Consider the following 18888-nt stretch of genomic DNA (forward strand, 5'->3'; position numbering starts at 1 on the left):
GTGATTAAAGGGCAGAGTCTGACTGGGTGATTAAAGGACAGAGTCTGACTGGGTGATTAAAGGACAGAGTCTGATGACTGGGTGATTAAAGGGCAGAGTATGATGACTGGTTGATTAAAGGGCAGAGTCTAACTGGGTGATTAAAGGGCAGAGTCTGACTGGGTGATTAAAGGACAGAGTCTGACTGGGTGATTAAAGGACAGAGTATGATGACTGGATGATTAAAGGGGAGAGTCTAATGACTGGGTGATTAAAGAGCAGAGTCTGACTGGTTGATTATAGGGCAGAGTCTGACTGGGTGATGAAAGGGCAGAGTCTGATGACTGGGGAATTAAAGGACAGAGTCTGTCTGGGTGATTAAAGGGCAGAGTCTGATGACTGGGTGATTAAAGGACAGAGTCTGACTGGGTGATTAAAGGACAGAGGCTAACTGGGTGATTAAAGTACAGAGTCTGATTGGGTGATTAAAGGACAAAGTCTGACTGGGTGGTCAAAGGGCAAAGTCTGATGACTGGGTGATTAAAGGGCAAAGTCTGATGACTGGGTGATTAAAGGACAGAGTCTGATGACTGGGTGATTAAAGGGCAGAGTCTGACTGGGTGATTAAAGGGCAGAGTCTGACTGGGTGATTAAAGGACAAAGTCTGATGACTGGGTGATTAAAGGACAGAGTCTGATGACTAGGTGATTAAAGGACAGAGTCTGACTGGGTGATTAAAGGGCAGAGTCTGATGACTGGGTGATTAAAGGGCAAAGTCTGATGACTGGGTGATTAAAGGACAGAGTCTGATGACTGGGTTATTATAGGACAGAGTCTGATGACTGGGTGATTAAAGGGCAGAGTCTGACTGGGTGATTAAAGGGCAGAGTCTGATGACTGGGTGATTATAGGACAGTCTGATGACTTGGTGATTAAAGGGCAGAGTCTGATGACTAGGTGATTAAAGGACAGAGTCTGATGACTGGGTGATTAAAGGGCAGAGTCTGACTGGGTGATGAAAGGGCAGAGTCTGATGACTGGGAAATTAAAGGACAGAGTCTGACTGGGTGATTAAAGGGCAGAGTCTGATGACTGGGTGATTAAAGGACAGAGTCTGACTGGGTGATTAAAGGACAGAGTCTGACTGTGTGATTAAAGTACAGAGTCTGATTGGGTGATTAAAGGACAAAGTCTGACTGGGTGGTTAAAGGGCAAAGTCTGATGACTGGGTGATTAAAGGGCAAGGTCTGATGACTGGGTGATTAAAGGACAGAGTCTGATGACTGGGTGATTAATGGGCAGAGTCTGACTGGGTGATTAAAGGGCAGAGTCTGACTGGGTGATTAAAGGACAAAGTCTGATGACTGGGTGATTAAAGGACAGAGTCTGATGACTAGGTGATTAAAGGGCAGAGTCTGATGACTGGGTGATTAAAGGACAGCATCTGACTGGGTGATTAAAGTACAGAGTCTGACTTGGTGATTAAAGGACAAAGTCTGACTGGGTGGTTAAAGGGCAGAGTCTGATGACTGGGTGATTAAAGGGCAAAGTCTGATGACTGGGTGATTAAAGGACAGAGTCTGATGACTGGGTTATTATAGGACAGAGTCTGATGACTGGGTGATTAAAGGGCAGAGTCTGACTGGGTGATTAAAGGGCAGAGTCTGACTGGGTGATTAAAGGACAGAGTCTGATGACTGGGTGATTAAAGGGCAGAGTATGATGACTGGTTGATTAAAGGGCAGAGTCTAACTGGGTGATTAAAGGGCAGAGTCTGACTGGGTGATTAAAGGACAGAGTCTGACTGGATGATTAAAGGACAGAGTATGATGACTGGATGATTAAAGGGGAGAGTCTAATGACTGGGTGATTAAAGAGCAGAGTCTGACTGGGTGATTAAAGGGCAGAGTCTGACTGTGTGATTAAAGGGCAGAGTCTGATGACTGGGTGATTGAAGGACAGAGTCTGACTGGGTGATTAAAGGGCAGAGTCTGATGACTGGGTGATTAAAGGACAGAGTCTGATGACTGGGTGATTAAAGGACAGAGTCTGACTGGGTGATTAAAGGACAGAGTCTGACTGGGTGATTAAAGGACAAATTCTGACTGGGTGGTTAAAGGGCAGACTCTGATGACTGTGTGATTAAAGGGCAGAGTCTGATGACTGGGTGATTAAAGGGCAAAGTCTGATGACTGGGTGATTAAAGGGCAGAGTCTGACTGGGTGATTAAAGGGCAGAGTCTGACTGGGTGATTAAAGGACAGAGTCTGATGACTGGATGATTAAAGGGCAGAGTCTAACTGGGTGATTAAAGGACAGAGTCTGACTGGGTGATTAAAGGACAGAGTCTGATGACTGGATGATTAAAGGGCAGAGTCTGATGACTGGGTGATTAAAGAGCAGAGTCTGACTGGGTGATTATAGGGCAGAGTCTGACTGGGTGATTAAAGGGCAGAGTCTGACTGGGTGATTAAAGGGCAGAGTCTAATGACTGGGTGATTAAAGGACAGAGTCTGACTGGGTGATTAAAGGGCAGAGTCTGATGACTGGGTGATTAAAGGACAGAGTCTGATGACTGGGTGATTAAAGGGCAGAGTCTGACTGGGTGATTATAGGACAGAGTCTGATGACTGGGTGATTATAGGACAGTCTGATGACTTGGTGATTAAAGGGCAGAGTCTGATGACTAGGTGAATAAAGGACAGAGTCTGATGACTGGGTGATTAAAGGGCAGAGTCTGATGACTGGGGAATTAAAGGACAGAGTCTGTCTGGGTGATTAAAGGGCAGAGTCTGATGACTGGGTGATTAAAGGACAGAGTCTGACTGGGTGATTAAAGGACAGAGGCTAACTGGGTGATTAAAGTACAGAGTCTGATTGGGTGATTAAAGGACAAAGTCTGACTGGGTGGTCAAAGGGCAAAGTCTGATGACTGGGTGATTAAAGGGCAAAGTCTGATGACTGGGTGATTAAAGGACAGAGTCTGATGACTGGGTGATTAAAGGGCAGAGTCTGACTGGGTGATTAAAGGACAAAGTCTGATGACTGGGTGATTAAAGGACAGAGTCTGATGACTAGGTGATTAAAGGACAGAGTCTGACTGGGTGATTAAAGGGCAGAGTCTTATGACTGGGTGATTAAAGGGCAGAATCTGACTGGGTGATTAAAGGGCAGAGTCTGATGACTGGGTGATTAAAGGGCAAAGTCTGATGACTGGGTGATTAAAGGACAGAGTCTGATGACTGGGTTATTATAGGACAGAGTCTGATGACTGGGTGATTAAAGGGCAGAGTCTGACTGGGTGATTAAAGGGCAGAGTCTGATGACTGGGTGATTATAGGACAGTCTGATGACTTGGTGATTAAAGGGCAGAGTCTGATGACTAGGTGATTAAAGGACAGAGTCTGATGACTGGGTGATTAAAGGGCAGAGTCTGACTGGGTGATGAAAGGGCAGAGTCTGATGACTGGGAAATTAAAGGACAGAGTCTGACTGGGTGATTAAAGGGCAGAGTCTGATGACTGGGTGATTAAAGGACAGAGTCTGAATGGGTGATTAAAGGACAGAGTCTGACTGTGTGATTAAAGTACAGAGTCTGATTGGGTGATTAAAGGACAAAGTCTGACAGGGTGGTTAAAGGGCAAAGTCTGATGACTGGGTGATTAAAGGGCAAGGTCTGATGACTGGGTGATTAAAGGACAGAGTCTGATGACTGGGTGATTAATGGGCAGAGTCTGACTGGGTGATTAAAGGGCAGAGTCTGACTGGGTGATTAAAGGACAAAGTCTGATGACTGGGTGATTAAAGGACAGAGTCTGATGACTAGGTGATTAAAGGGCAGAGTCTGATGACTGGGTGATTAAAGGACAGCGTCTGACTGGGTGATTAAAGTACAGAGTCTGACTTGGTGATTAAAGGACAAAGTCTGACTGGGTGGTTAAAGGGCAGAGTCTGATGACTGGGTGATTAAAGGGCAAAGTCTGATGACTGGGTGATTAAAGGACAGAGTCTGATGACTGGGTTATTATAGGACAGAGTCTGATGACTGGGTGATTAAAGGGCAGAGTCTGAATGGGTGATTAAAGGGCAGAGTCTGACTGGGTGATTAAAGGACAGAGTCTGATGACTGGGTGATTAAAGGGCAGAGTCTGATGACTGGTTGATTAAAGGGCAGAGTCTAACTGGGTGATTAAAGGGCAGAGTCTGACTGGGTGATTAAAGGACAGAGTCTGACTGGGTGATTAAAGGACAGAGTATGATGACTGGATGATTAAAGGGGAGAGTCTAATGACTGGGTGATTAAAGAGCAGAGTCTGACTGGGTGATTAAAGGGCAGAGTCTGACTGGGTGATTAAAGGGCAGAGTCTGACTGTGTGATTAAAGGGCAGAGTCTGATGACTGGGTGATTAAAGGAAAGAGTCTGACTGGGTGATTAAAGGGCAGAGTCTGATGACTGGGTGATTAAAGGACAGAGTCTGATGACTGGGTGATTAAAGGACAGAGTCTGACTGGGTGATTAAAGGACAGAGTCTGACTGGGTGATTAAAGGACAAATTCTGACTGGGTGGTTAAAGGGCAGACTCTGATGACTGTGTGATTAAAGGGCAGAGTCTGATGACTGGGTGATTAAAGGGCAAAGTCTGATGACTGGGTGATTAAAGGGCAGAGTCTGACTGGGTGATTAAAGGGCAGAGTCTGACTGGGTGATTAAAGGACAGAGTCTGATGACTGGATGATTAAAGGGCAGAGTCTAACTGGGTGATTAAAGGGCAGAGTCTGACTGGGTGATTAAAGGACAGAGTCTGACTGGGTGATTAAAGGACAGAGTCTGATGACTGGATGATTAAAGGGCAGAGTCTAATGACTGGGTGATTAAAGAGCAGAGTCTGACTGGGTGATTATAGGGCAGAGTCTGACTGGGTGATTAAAGGGCAGAGTCTGACTGGGTGATTAAAGGGCAGAGTCTAATGACTGGGTGATTAAAGGACAGAGTCTGACTGGGTGATTAAAGGACAGAGTCTGATGACTGGGTGATTAAAGGGCAGAGTCTGACTGGGTGATTATAGGACAGAGTCTGATGACTGGGTGATTATAGGACAGTCTGATGACTTGGTGATTAAAGGGCAGAGTCTGATGACTAGGTGAATAAAGGACAGAGTCTGATGACTGGGTGATTAAAGGGCAGAGTCTGACTGGGTGATGAAAGGGCAGAGTCTGATGACTGGGGAATTAAAGGACAGAGTCTGTCTGGGTGATTAAAGGGCAGAGTCTGATGACTGGGTGATTAAAGGACAGAGTCTGACTGGGTGATTAAAGGACAGAGGCTAACTGGGTGATTAAAGTACAGAGTCTGATTGGGTGATTAAAGGACAAAGTCTGACTGGGTGGTCAAAGGGCAAAGTCTGATGACTGGGTGATTAAAGGGCAAAGTCTGATGACTGGGTGATTAAAGGACAGAGTCTGATGACTGGGTGATTAAAGGGCAGAGTCTGACTGGGTGATTAAAGGGCAGAGTCTGACTGGGTGATTAAAGGACAAAGTCTGATGACTGGGTGATTAAAGGACAGAGTCTGATGACTAGGTGATTAAAACACAGAGTCTGACTGGGTGATTAAAGGGCAGAGTCTTATGACTGGGTGATTAAAGGACAGCGTCTGACTGGGTGATTAAAGTACAGTATCTGACTTGGTGATTAAAGGACAAAGTCTGACTGGGTGGTTAAAGGGCAGAGTCTGATGACTGGGTGATTAAAGGGCAAAGTCTGATGACTGGGTGATTAAAGGACAGAGTCTGATGACTGGGTTATTATAGGACAGAGTCTGATGACTGGGTGATTAAAGGGCAGAGTCTGACTGGGTGATTAAAGGGCAGAGTCTGACTGGGTGATTAAAGGACAGAGTCTGATGACTGGGTGATTAAAGGGCAGAGTCTGATGACTGGTTGATTAAAGGGCAGAGTCTAACTTTGTGATTAAAGGGCAGAGTCTGACTGGGTGATTAAAGGACAGAGTCTGACTGGGTGATTAAAGGACAGAGTATGATGACTGGATGATTAAAGGGGAGAGTCTAATGACTGGGTGATTAAAGAGCAGAGTCTGACTGGGTGATTATAGGGCAGAGTCTGACTGGGTGATTAAAGGGCAGAGTCTGACTGTGTGATTAAAGGGCAGAGTCTGATGACTGGGTGATTAAAAGACAGAGTCTGACTGGGTGATTAAAGGGCAGAGTCTGATGACTGGGTGATTAAAGGACAGAGTCTGATGACTGGGTGATTAAAGGGCAGAGTCTGACTGGGTGATTATAGGACAGAGTCTGATGACTGGGTGATTATAGGACAGTCTGATGACTTGGTGATTAAAGGGCAGAGTCTGATGACTAGGTGATTAAAGGACAGAGTCTGATGACTGGGTGATTAAAGGGCAGAGTCTGACTGGGTGATGAAAGGGCAGAGTCTGATGACTGGGAAATTAAAGGACAGAGTCTGACTGGGTGATTAAAGGGCAGAGTCTGATGACTGGGTGATTAAAGGACAGGGTCTGACTGGGTGATTAAAGGACAGAGTCTGACTGTGTGATTAAAGTACAGAGTCTGATTGGGTGATTAAAGGACAAAGTCTGACTGGGTGGTTAAAGGGCAAAGTCTGATGACTGGGTGATTAAAGGGCAAGGTCTGATGACTGGGTGATTAAAGGACAGAGTCTGATGACTGGGTGATTAATGGGCAGAGTCTGACTGGGTGATTAAAGGGCAGAGTCTGACTGGGTGATTAAAGGACAAAGTCTGATGACTGGGTGATTAAAGGACAGAGTCTGATGACTAGGTGATTAAAGGGCAGAGTCTGATGACTGGGTGATTAAAGGACAGCGTCTGACTGGGTGATTAAAGTACAGAGTCTGACTTGGTGATTAAAGGACAAAGTCTGACTGGGTGGTTAAAGGGCAGAGTCTGATGACTGGGTGATTAAAGGGCAAAGTCTGATGACTGGGTGATTAAAGGACAGAGTCTGATGACTGGGTTATTATAGGACAGAGTCTGATGACTGGGTGATTAAAGGGCAGAGTCTGACTGGGTGATTAAAGGGCAGAGTCTGACTGGGTGATTAAAGGACAGAGTCTGATGACTGGGTGATTAAAGGGCAGAGTCTGATGACTGGTTGATTAAAGGGCAGAGTCTTACTGGGTGATTAAAGGGCAGAGTCTGACTGGGTGATTAAAGGACAGAGTATGATGACTGGATGATTAAAGGGGAGAGTCTAATGACTGGGTGATTAAAGAGCAGAGTCTGACTGGGTGATTATAGGGCAGAGTCTGACTGGGTGATTAAAGGGCAGAGTCTGACTGTGTGATTAAAGGGCAGAGTCTGATGACTGGGTGATTAAAGGACAGAGTCTGACTGGGTGATTAAAGGGCAGAGTCTGATGACTGGGTGATTAAAGGACAGAGTCTGATGACTGGGTGATTAAAGGGCAGAGTCTGACTGGGTGATTATAGGACAGAGTCTGATGACTGGGTGATTATAGGACAGTCTGATGACTTGGTGATTAAAGGGCAGAGTCTGATGACTAGGTGATTAAAGGACAGAGTCTGATGACTGGGTGATTAAAGGGCAGAGTCTGACTGGGTGATGAAAGGGCAGAGTCTGATGACTGGGAAATTAAAGGACATAGTCTGACTGGGTGATTAAAGGGCAGAGTCTGATGACTGGGTGATTAAAGGACAGAGTCTGACTGGGTGATTAAAGGACAGAGTCTGACTGTGTGATTAAAGTACAGAGTCTGATTGGGTGATTAAAGGACAAAGTCTGACTGGGTGGTTAAAGGGCAAAGTCTGATGACTGGGTGATTAAAGGGCAAGGTCTGATGACTGGGTGATTAAAGGACAGAGTCTGATGACTTGGTGATTAATGTTCAGAGTCTGACAGGGTGATTAAAGGGCAGAGTCTGACTGGGAGATTAAAGGGCCGAGTCTGACTGGGTGATTAAAGGACAAAGTCTGACTGGGTGATTAAAGGACAAAGTCTCACTGGGTGATTAAAGGGCAGAGTCTGACTGGGTGATTGAAGGACAGAGTCTGATGACTGGGTGATTAAAGGACAGAGTCTGATGACTGGGTTATTATAGGACAGAGTCTGACTGGACGATTAAAGGGCAGAGTCTGATGACTGGGTGATTAAAGGACAGAGTCTGACTGGGTGATTAAAGGACAGAATCTGACTGCGTGATTAAAGGACAGACTCTGATAACTGGGTGATTAAAGGACAGAGTCTGATGACTGGGTGATTAAAGGGCAGATTCTGACTGGGTGATTATAGGACAGAGTCTGATGACTGGGTGATTATAGGACAGTCTGATGACTTGGTGATTAAAGGGCAGAGTCTGATGACTGGGTGATTAAAGGACAGAGTCTGATGACTGGGTGATTAAAGGACAGAGTCTGATGACTGGGTGATTAAAGGACAGAGTCTGATGACTGGGTGATTAAAGGACAGAGTCTGATGACTGGGTAATTAAAGGACAGAGTCTGACTGGGTGATTAAAGGGCAGAGTCTGATGACTGGGTGATTAAAGGACAGAGTCTGATGACTGGGTGATTAAAGGGCAGAGTCTGACTGGGTGATTATAGGACAGAGTCTGATGACTGGGTGATTAAAGGGCAGAGTCTGACTGGGTGATTAAAGGACAGAGTCTGATGACTGGGTGATTAAAGGGCAGAGTCTGATGACTGGGTGACTAAAGGACAGAGTCTGATGACTGGGTGATTAAAGGACAGAGTCTGATGACTGGGTGATTAAAGGGCAGAGTCTGATGACTGGGTGACTAAAGTACAGAGTCTGATGACTGGGTGATCAAAGGGCAGAGTCTGACTGGTTGATTACTGGACACATTGTTCAGATCATTGCTAACTGTGTGTGTGTGTGTGTGTGTGTGTGTGTGTGTGTGTGTGTGTGTGTGTGTGTGTGTGTGTGTGTGTGTGTGTGTGTGTGTGTGTGTGTCTGTGTGTGTGTGTGTGTGTCTGTGTGTGTGTATAGATGTATGGTGATACGTGGTCTAAGGTCCAGAGGGTGTTAGCTATATGGAGTGGCTTTGGCATGACGCTGAATGGAGTGGATACCTGTGGAGATTACATGTTCTCTGGTCACACTGTGGTACTCACCATACTCAACTTCTTCATCACAGAGTGTGAGTCGTACTGTGTGTGTGTGTGTGTGTGTGTGTGTGTAACAAAAACATTTGTCACAAGTGCTGATTGACATCGTGCCCTACTAGAGATCAGAGAGTGATATTATAATGTCTGACTACATATTGTATATTTCCTGTAGATACTCCTCGTAGCTGGCATCTGATCCATACCATCTCCTGGGTCCTGAATCTGTTTGGCATCTTCTTCATCCTGGCGGCTCATGAGCACTACTCCATAGACGTGTTCATTGCTTTCTACATCACCACCAGACTGTTCCTGTACTACCACACTCTGGCCAACACCAGGGCCTTCCAACACAGCCGTCGCGCTCGGATCTGGTTTCCCATGTTCTCCTTCTTCGAGTGTAACGTCAACGGTCCTGTTCATAACCAGTACAACTGGCCCTTCAGTGGGCCTGCCTGTATGAAGTCACTGATTGGATAATGCAACGCAGCACACACACACACACAGGTAGGGTTAGGCTTTAGTGAGTGTCAGGGTTCCACGCAGCGCACACACACACACACACACACACACACACACACACACACACACACACACACACACACACACACACACACACACACACACACACACACACACACACACACACACACACACACACACACACACACACACAGGTAGGGTTAGGCTTTAGTGAGTGTCAGGGTTCCACGCAGCGCACACACACACACACACACACACACACACACACACACACACACACACACACACACACACACACACACACACACACACACACACACACACACACACACACACACACACACAGGTAGGGTTAGGCTTTAGTGAGTGTCAGGGTTCCACGCAGCGCACACACACACACACACACACACACACACACACACACACACACACACACACACACAGGTAGGGTTAGGCTTTAGTGAGTGTCAGGGTTCCACGCAGCACACACACACACACAGGTAGGGTTAGGCTTTAGTTAGTGTCAGGGTTCCACACACACACACACACAGGTAGGGGGAGGCTTTAGTGAGTCTCAGGGATCCACGCAGCACACACACACACACACAGGTAGGGGGGGCTTTAGTGAGTCTCAGGAATCCACGCAGCACACACACACACACACACACACAGGTAGGGGGAGGCTTTAGTTAGTCTCAGGGATCCACGCAGCACACACACACACACACACACAGGTAGGGGGAGGCTTTAGTGAGTCTCAGGGATCCACGCTGCACACACATACACACAGGTAGGGGGAGGCTTTAGATAGTGTCAGGGTTCCATTGGCCAGATTTTAACTCCAACCTGGGGAATTAACTATGTTCTACATTCTAAAAAATTGCATATTTTACTTTCAGTATTATACAGATAATGTATGGATAGCAGTAGATATTGATCTGTGTATAATGTATGTTGTTTATTGATGAGTTAAATCAGTTAGTTGTGTGTTAGGGTATGTAGCTGGCCATATTTAACATATTGGAATCTGTGCTTCATTAACATCATGTATGTACACTGAGTGTACTAGACATTAGGACTGTTTCCACGACATAGACTGACCAGGTGAATCAAGGTGAAAGTTATGATCCCTTATTGATGTTACTTGTTAAATCCACTTCAATCAATGTAGATGATGGGGAGGAGACAGGTTAAACAAGGATTTTTAAGCCTTGAGACAATAGAGACATGGATTGTGTATGTGTGCCATTCAGAGGGTGAATGGACAAGACAAAATATTTAAGTGCCTTTGAACAGGGTATGGTAGTAGGTGCCAGGCGTACCGGTTTGAGTGTGTCAAGAACTGCAACGCTGCTGGGTTTTCACACTTAACAGTCCTACCACCCAAAGAACATCCAGCCAATGGGTCATTGATGAAACAGGACAGAGAAAGCTGTGCAGAGCAACAGATGGGCTACAGTTAGTCACCTGACAGTCCAGTACAACATTGCTGCCCAAAGACCCATAAAATAATGCACAACTCATCGTAACCTTGACACGAATGGGGTTAGGCAGTTGACTACCTTACAGAGTTCCACTTCTTTCAGCGAAAAACTAAAAACTGTGGTTGCAGTGAGCTAAGGACCGAAAACGCTGGACACTGGAGAATTGGAAAAACATTTTCTGGTCTGATGAATCCTGGTTCCTGCTGTTTCACTCTGATGGGAGCACTAGGGTATGGAGAATACCATGAGTACATGTATCCATCATGTTGTGATGGGAGGACTAGGGTATGGAGAATACCATGAGTACATGTATCCATCATGTTGTGATGGGAGGACTAGGGTATGGAGAATACCATGAGTACATGTATCCATCATGTTGTGATGGGAGGACTAGGGTATGGAGAATACCATGAGTACATGTATCCATCATGTTGTGATGGGAGGACTAGGGTATGGAGAATACCATGAGTACATGTATCCATCATGTTGTGATGGGAGGACTAGGGTATGGAGAATACCATGAGTACATGTATCCATCATGTTGTGATGGGAGGACTAGGGTATGGAGGATACCATGAGTACATGTATCCATCATGTTGTGATGGAGCACTAGGGTATGGAGGATACCATGAGTACATGTATCCATCATGTCGCGTGCCAACATTGCAGCTTGTTGGTATGATGGTGTGGGGTGTGTTTTCATGGCACACATTGGACCCCTTGATAAATGTGGAGCAACGTTTAAATGTCACAGGATATCTGAACATCATTGCCCAGTCAGGTACATCCCTTCATGGCAGCATTGTATCCATCTGCAAGTTGATTTTTTTCAGCCCCATGCCACAAGGCTAGGATTGTCAAGGAATGGTTCCACAAACATGACAGTGAATTCAGCTCACTGCAGTGGCCTGCCCAGTCGCCAGATGTCAATCCAACTGAGCATCTGTGGGATGAGATGGAACGAGCTATTCAGAGTAGAGATCCAAACCCGCCAACTTAACACAACTATGGGAAGCACTGGAGATAACATGGGCCAGCATCCCTGTGGTGGGGAAAAAAGTGGATGCAAATCAATATTGGGAAGGTATCCCTAATGTTTTGTGCACTCAGTGTATGTTTTAGTTCATTTATTGATTTTTAAAACCAGATATTTTTTATTTAACTAGGCAAGTCAGTTAAGAACAAATTCTTATTTACAATGATGGCCTACCCCGGCCAAACCCGGTGTAACAAGTGCGCTGAGAGTCGGGAAGCAAGTTTAGGGAGTGAGTGTTTTACTAAATAAAAGAAAAAATGAACACGAAACACAAACAATGCACCGACATGAAAACAGAGTCAATAACACCTGAGGAAAGAACCAAGGGGAGTGACAGATATAGGGAAGATAATCACGGAGGTGATGGAGTCCAGGTGAGGGTCATGAGGCGCTGATGCACGTGATAATGGTGACAGGTGTGTGGGATAATCAGATAATCTGTTCTGTTGTTCTATTGGACTCTAGATCCTGTTCTGTTGTTCTATTGGACACTAGATCCTGTTCTGCAGTTCTATTGGACACTAGATGCTGTTCTGTTGTTCTATTGGAGAGTAGAATCAGTTGTGTATAAATGTTTTTGAACTAAAAACGGTTTGTGACTTGCTTGTGAATGTGTATGTATAGCTATTTAATTAAACACTTGCTCAGCTGTGCAAAAGTTCATCAGTTGAAACAGCCTTCCGTATTTGCATGATATTTACTGTTACAGCTCTGCCTCAGAGATTGATGGAAATAACAATTATGAGGAAGTTCATTATGTATAACAGAGACAAGGTGAAATGCACTATGTATACAGAGACAAGGTGAAATTCACTATTTATAGAGACAAGGTGAAATTCACTATTTATAGAGACAAGGTGAAATTCACTATTTATAGAGACAAGGTAAAATTCACTATGTATAACAGAGACAAGGTGAAATTCACTATTTATAGAGACAAGGTGAAATTCACTATTTATAGAGACAAGGTAAAATTCACAATGTATAACAGAGACAAGGTGAAATTCCCTATGTATAGAGACCAGGTGAAATTCAGTATTTATATAGACAAGGTGAAATTCACTATGTTTAACAGAGACAAGGTGAAATTCACTATTTATAGAGACAAGGTGAAATTCACTATTTATATAGACAAGGTGAAATTCACTATTTATAACAGAGACAAGGTGAAATTCACTATGTATTAGGGGTGAAACGGTTCACAAAACTCACGGTTCGGTACGATACAGTACAGTGGTGTCACAGTTCAGTACGGTTTCGATAAATCGACAAAATAAATTACTGAGAAATATGTAATTTATATTTATATTTTTCATTTATTATAATAGTAAACATATGGAAACAAAGGGACAACAAAACAGCAGTGCCTGCCTTATAACATGAAATAAAATAGTCATTTAAAACAGAACTTCAACAAGAGTGCATAGTCCAGCAGCATACAGTTGAAGTCGGAAGTTTACATACACTTAGGTTGGAGTCATTAAAACTCATTTTTCAACCACTCCACAAATTTCTTGTTAATTAACAAACTATAGTTTTGGCAAGTCGGTTAGGACATCTACTTTGTGGATGACACAAGTAATTTTTCCAACAATTGTTTACAGACAGATTATTTCACTTATAATTCACCCTATCATAATTCCAGTGGGTCAGAAGTTTACATACACTAAATTGACTGTGCCTTTAAACAGCTTGGAAAAGTCCAGAAAATGTAATGGCTTTAGAAGCTTCTGATAGGCTAATTGACATCATTTGAGTCAATCGGTGGTGTACCTGTGGATGTATTTCAAGTCCTACCTTCAAAACTCAGTGCCTCTTTGCTTGACATCATGGGAAAAACAAAATAAATCAGCCAAGACCTCAGAAAGAAATTGTAGACCTCCACAAGTCTGGTTCATCCTTGGGAGCAATTTCCAAACGCCTGAAGGTACCACGTTCATCTGTACAAACAATAGTACACAAGTATAAACACTGTGGGACCACGCAGCTGTCATACCGCTCAGGAAGGAGACGCGTTCTGTCTCCTAGAGATGAACATACTTTGGTGTGAAAAGTGCAAATCAATCCCAGAACAACAGCAAAGGACCTTGTGAAGATGCTGGAGGAAACAGGTACAAAAGTATCTATATCCACAGTAAAACGAGTCCTATATCAACATAACCTGAAAGGCCGCTCAGCAAGGAAGAAGCCACTGCTCCAAAACCGCCATAAAAAAGCTAGACTACGGTTTGCAACTGCACATGGGGACAAATATCGTACTTTTTGGAGAAAAGTCCTCTGGTCTGATGAAACAAAAATAGAACTGTTTGGCCATAATGACCATCGTTATGTTTGGAGGAAAAAGGGATGCTTGCAAGCTGAAGAATAACTGTGAACCACGGGGGTGGTGGCAGCATCATATTGTGGGGGTGCTTTGCTGCAGGAGGGACTGGTGCACTTCACAAAATAGATGGCACCATGAGGAACAAAAAGTATATGGATATATTGAAGCATCATCTCAAGACATCAGTCAGGAAAATGGACAATGACCCCAAGCATACTTCCAAAGTTCTGGCAAAATGGCTTAAGGACAACATAGTCAAGGTATTGGAGTGGCCAGCACAAGCCCTCACCTCAATCCTGTAGAAAATTTGTGGGCAGAACTGAAAAAGTGCGTGCGAGCAAGAGGCCTACAAACCTGTCTCAGTTACACCAGCTCTGTCAGGAGGAAGGGGCCAAAATTCACCCAACTTATTGTGGAAAGCTTGTGGAAGGCTAACCGAAACGTTTGACACAAGTAAAAAAATTTAAAGGCAATGCTACCAAATACTAATTGAGTGTATGTAAACTTCTGACCCACTGGGAATGTGATGAAAGAAATAAAAGCTGAAATAAATCATTCTCTCTACTATTATTCTGACATTTCACATTCTTAAAATAAAGTGGTGCTCCTAACTGACCTAAGACGGAATTTTTACTAGGATTAAATGTCAGGAATTGTGAAAAACTGTGTTTAAATGTATTTGCCTAAGGTGTATGCAAACTTCCGACTTCAACTGTATGAGAGGTATTGATATGTTGAATGCACCGAGCTGTCTGTCTAAACTACTGGCACACAGCTCGGACACCCATGCATACCCCACGAGACATGCCACGAGGTCTCTTCACAGTCTCCAAGTCCAGAACAGACTATGGGAGGCACACAGTACCACATAAAGCCATGACCACATGGAACTCTATTCCACATCAAGTAACTGACTCAAGCAGTAAAATTAGATTTAAAAACAGATAAAAAAACACCTTATGGAACAGCGAGGACTGTGAAGCAACGCAAACATTGGCACAGACACATGCATATACCACACAGACACACATACACACACACACACACACACATGGATTTAGTACTGTAGATATGTGGTAGTGGTGGAGTAGGGGCCCGGGGGCACACAGTGTGCTGTGAAATCTGCCAAGGCAGCAGCTAATGGGGATCCATAATAAATACAAAAACCTTCATACCTGATAGTGAAAGAATGAAGGCTACCCAACAGGCTTACCATTGAACTCGTCATCTTTCTTCTTAAATTCGGAGGACATAAAACAATATAGAGTTAAGCTAGATATCGATTTTGAGACATGTAGTATTTTCACATTTTGGTACGGTGTTCATATTATTGTGGAAATTCTGTTCTTTTTCAGACTTCTCACAAAAACAAGCGTAACTCTGTGAAATGTCAACGGAGCACTGAGTGTCCCCAAGTTTTTTTCAAAGTATTTTACGTTTAATTTAACTTGTGTCATGCTAATTTTGCTATTCACGACCAATGATATATAAACCCTGGATTGCTGACGCTATGTTTTGGACATGGAGAGGTTTTGAAGCCACTGGTCGGCCATATTGTCACTCAGAAAAGTAGTCCTCAATAGAGTACCACAGTATGAGTATGACCCATAAAACCGAGCGGGCTAACAAACGTTTCCAATTATTTTTCCACCTTAATTTTTTATGGGATTTTAGAAACACTTAAAATAAGGGCTGTGTTTCATGTAGGCTTACTTAGCGTGACATTTTGAAAACCATGTAAATCTCTCTAGGAAAAAGTGACTTTCATCAATACATTCGCCTGCATTCACCCCCCCCCCCCCCCCCCCCCACCCCCCAGAATGAAATGCTAATTAGCTGCTAATGTGGCTATCATACAGAACTACATGTAGCGTAGCTCGTTCTGCGTTGTGTTCTTTTAATGAGGACACGGCCACAACTGGAGGTCTGTTGGTTGGATTCTTTTAATGAGGACACTGCCACAACTGGAGGTCTGTTGGTTGGATTCTTTGAAAGAGGACACTGCCACAACTGGACGTCTGTTGGTTGGATTCTTTTAATGAGGACACTGCCACAACTGGAGGCCTGTTGGTTGGATTCTTTTAATGAGGACACTGCCACAACTGGAGGTCTGTTGTTTGGATTCTTTTAATGAGGACACTGCCACAACTGCAGGTCTGTTGGTTGGATTCTTTTAATGAGGACACTGCCACAACTGGAGGTCTGTTGGTTGGATTATTTTAATGAGGGCACTGCCACAACTGGAGGTCTGTTGGTTGGATTATTTTAATGAGGACACTGCCACAACTGGAGGTCTGTTGGTTGGCTTCTTTTTATTTTCCCTGCACACGAAGAGACAACACACAATATGTTTAGCCCTTCGCGCAGTCACAGCTCTCAGGCACCTGCGCAAGCACATGGACACTCACTTAAACACTGTCCCAAGTACTCACAAGTTACAATAGGTACCCTAGTTAGCGAGCTCGGTGAAACTTGTTAACATAAATCGTTATATTGTCCACATTATAACAAAATGTATGGCTGCATAACAGCACATTGTGTAACATTACCAGGGTTTTATATTGAACAATAGCGGAGCCAAGGACAACATACCTCGCTAGCTGAAGGTCAGACAAGAGAGAACAATAAGGGGGTACGGAAATACAGACAACCCGCGATGGGCCAAACCAAAATATACACAACTTTTACAATCACGTGTATGTACAATATTGATATGAAAAAGTGTTTGTACACCAAAGAACAATATTAGCTATGCAGCTGTAATTAAATTTTAAAAAACACATTGAATTATTATTATCATTATCAAATGATTAACGTCCCCTCTTGACCTGGCCTATTTGAACTGGTCCTTGTGTGCAACTTGGTGCGTAATCTAGGGGAACAACATCACACTGCTACATACACATGACATGATGATCTGGATTAGACTGCTGAATTGAGGCAAAGGTAAGAATCTCCGGATTAACTAACTAATGTTAGCTCAATTTCGTAATGAATAAATTGGCAAAAAATATGTTTTATTGACAGTTCTGTGAACGTTCTTGTGCAAGTTTTAAGTTGACACAGTACCTGTTAGCAAAGGTGTCAGCACACTTTAATAATGGAACACTAGTGACTGTACGTACATACTACCTGTCACGCTCTGACCTAGGAGAGCTGTGTTTTCTCTGTTTAGCTAGGCCAGGGTGTGATAGGTGGGTGGGTATTCTATGTTTTGTGTTCTATGTTTTGGCCGGGTATGGTTTCCAATCAGAGGCAGGTGTCTATCGTTGTCTCTGATTGGAAGCCATACTTAGGCAGCCTGTTTTTCCTTTGTTTTTTGTGGGTAGTTGTTTTCCATTTTAGTTGTAAGTACCTTACGGAACTGTCTGCTGTCATTTTTGTTTATTTGTAAAGTGTTCATTCTTTTTTCATTAAACTACAAGATTAACATTTTCCACTCTGCACCTTGGTCTACTCATTTTGACGCATGTGACACTACCTCAACTAACCGGTGCCCCCGCACATTGACTCTGTACCGGCACCCCCCTGTATATATTGTTATTTTTTTTACTGCTGCTCTTTAATTCCTTGTTACTTTTATCTCTTATTCTTATCCATATTTTTTTGAAACTGCATTGTTGGTTAAGGGCTTGTAAATAAGCATTTCACTGTAAGGTCTACACTGTATTTGGAGCGTGTGACTAATAACATTTGATTAGATTTTTAATAATGTTTACATACTGCTTTACTCATCTCATATGTGTATATACTGTATTCTATTCTACTGTATTTTAGTCAATGCCACTCTGACATTGCTCATCCTAATATATATATATTTCTTAATTCCATTCGTTTACTTTTAGATGTGTGTATTGTTAGATACCACTGCACTGTTGGAGCTACGAACACAAGCATTTCGCTACAGCCACAATAGCATCTGCTAAATATGTGTGTGACCAATACAATTTGATTTGATTTAGAGATGACATACAGGAGCTTGCAGGGATTTGTAGTTTAACATTTTATTTTTTTTCACCTTTATTTAACCAAGTAGGCTAGTTGAGAACAAGTTCTCATTTACAACTACGACCTGGCCAAGATAAAGCAAAGTAGTGCGACACAAATAACAAGACAGAGTTACACATGGAATAAACAAACGTACAGTCAATAACACAATAGGAAACATCTATATACAGTGTATGCAAATGAGGTAAGATTAGGGAGGTGAGGCAATAAATAGGCCGTAGTGGCGAAGTAATTACAATTTAGCATTTAAACACTGGAGTGATAGATGTGCAAGTAGAGATACCGGGGTGCAAAGGTGCAACAAACAAAAAAATATGGGGATGAGGTAGTTGGATGGGCTATTTACAGATGGGTTATGTACAGGTGCAATGATCTGTGAGCTGCTCTGACAGCTAAAGTTAGTGATGAAGATATGAGAATCCAGCTTCAGCGATT

The 18888-nt window shown here is 43.5% G+C and overlaps 1 protein-coding gene across 2 annotated transcripts in view; it reads left to right on the forward strand.

The window, feature by feature from the left end:
- LOC106578741 (sphingomyelin synthase-related protein 1) overlaps window positions 1–12799 on the forward strand; it is an 80282-nt gene extending 67483 nt beyond the window's left edge. Inside the window, exons 5-6 of one of the 2 annotated variants that reach the window (XM_045702228.2) lie at window positions 9004–9154; window positions 9295–12799. In XM_045702228.2, the coding sequence (XP_045558184.2) occupies window positions 9004–9154; window positions 9295–9599 (456 nt within the window). In that variant the 3' untranslated portion in view covers window positions 9600–12799. The remainder of the gene's footprint in view (window positions 1–9003; window positions 9155–9294) is intronic. The other variant, XM_045702232.2, reaches the window with a different exon arrangement.
- Window positions 12800–18888: the final 6089 nt, after the last annotated feature.

Source organism: Salmo salar, chromosome 19 (assembly GCF_965601325.2).
Source record: "Salmo salar chromosome 19, fSalSal1, whole genome shotgun sequence".
NCBI classification, from domain to species: Eukaryota; Metazoa; Chordata; class Actinopteri; order Salmoniformes; family Salmonidae; genus Salmo; species Salmo salar.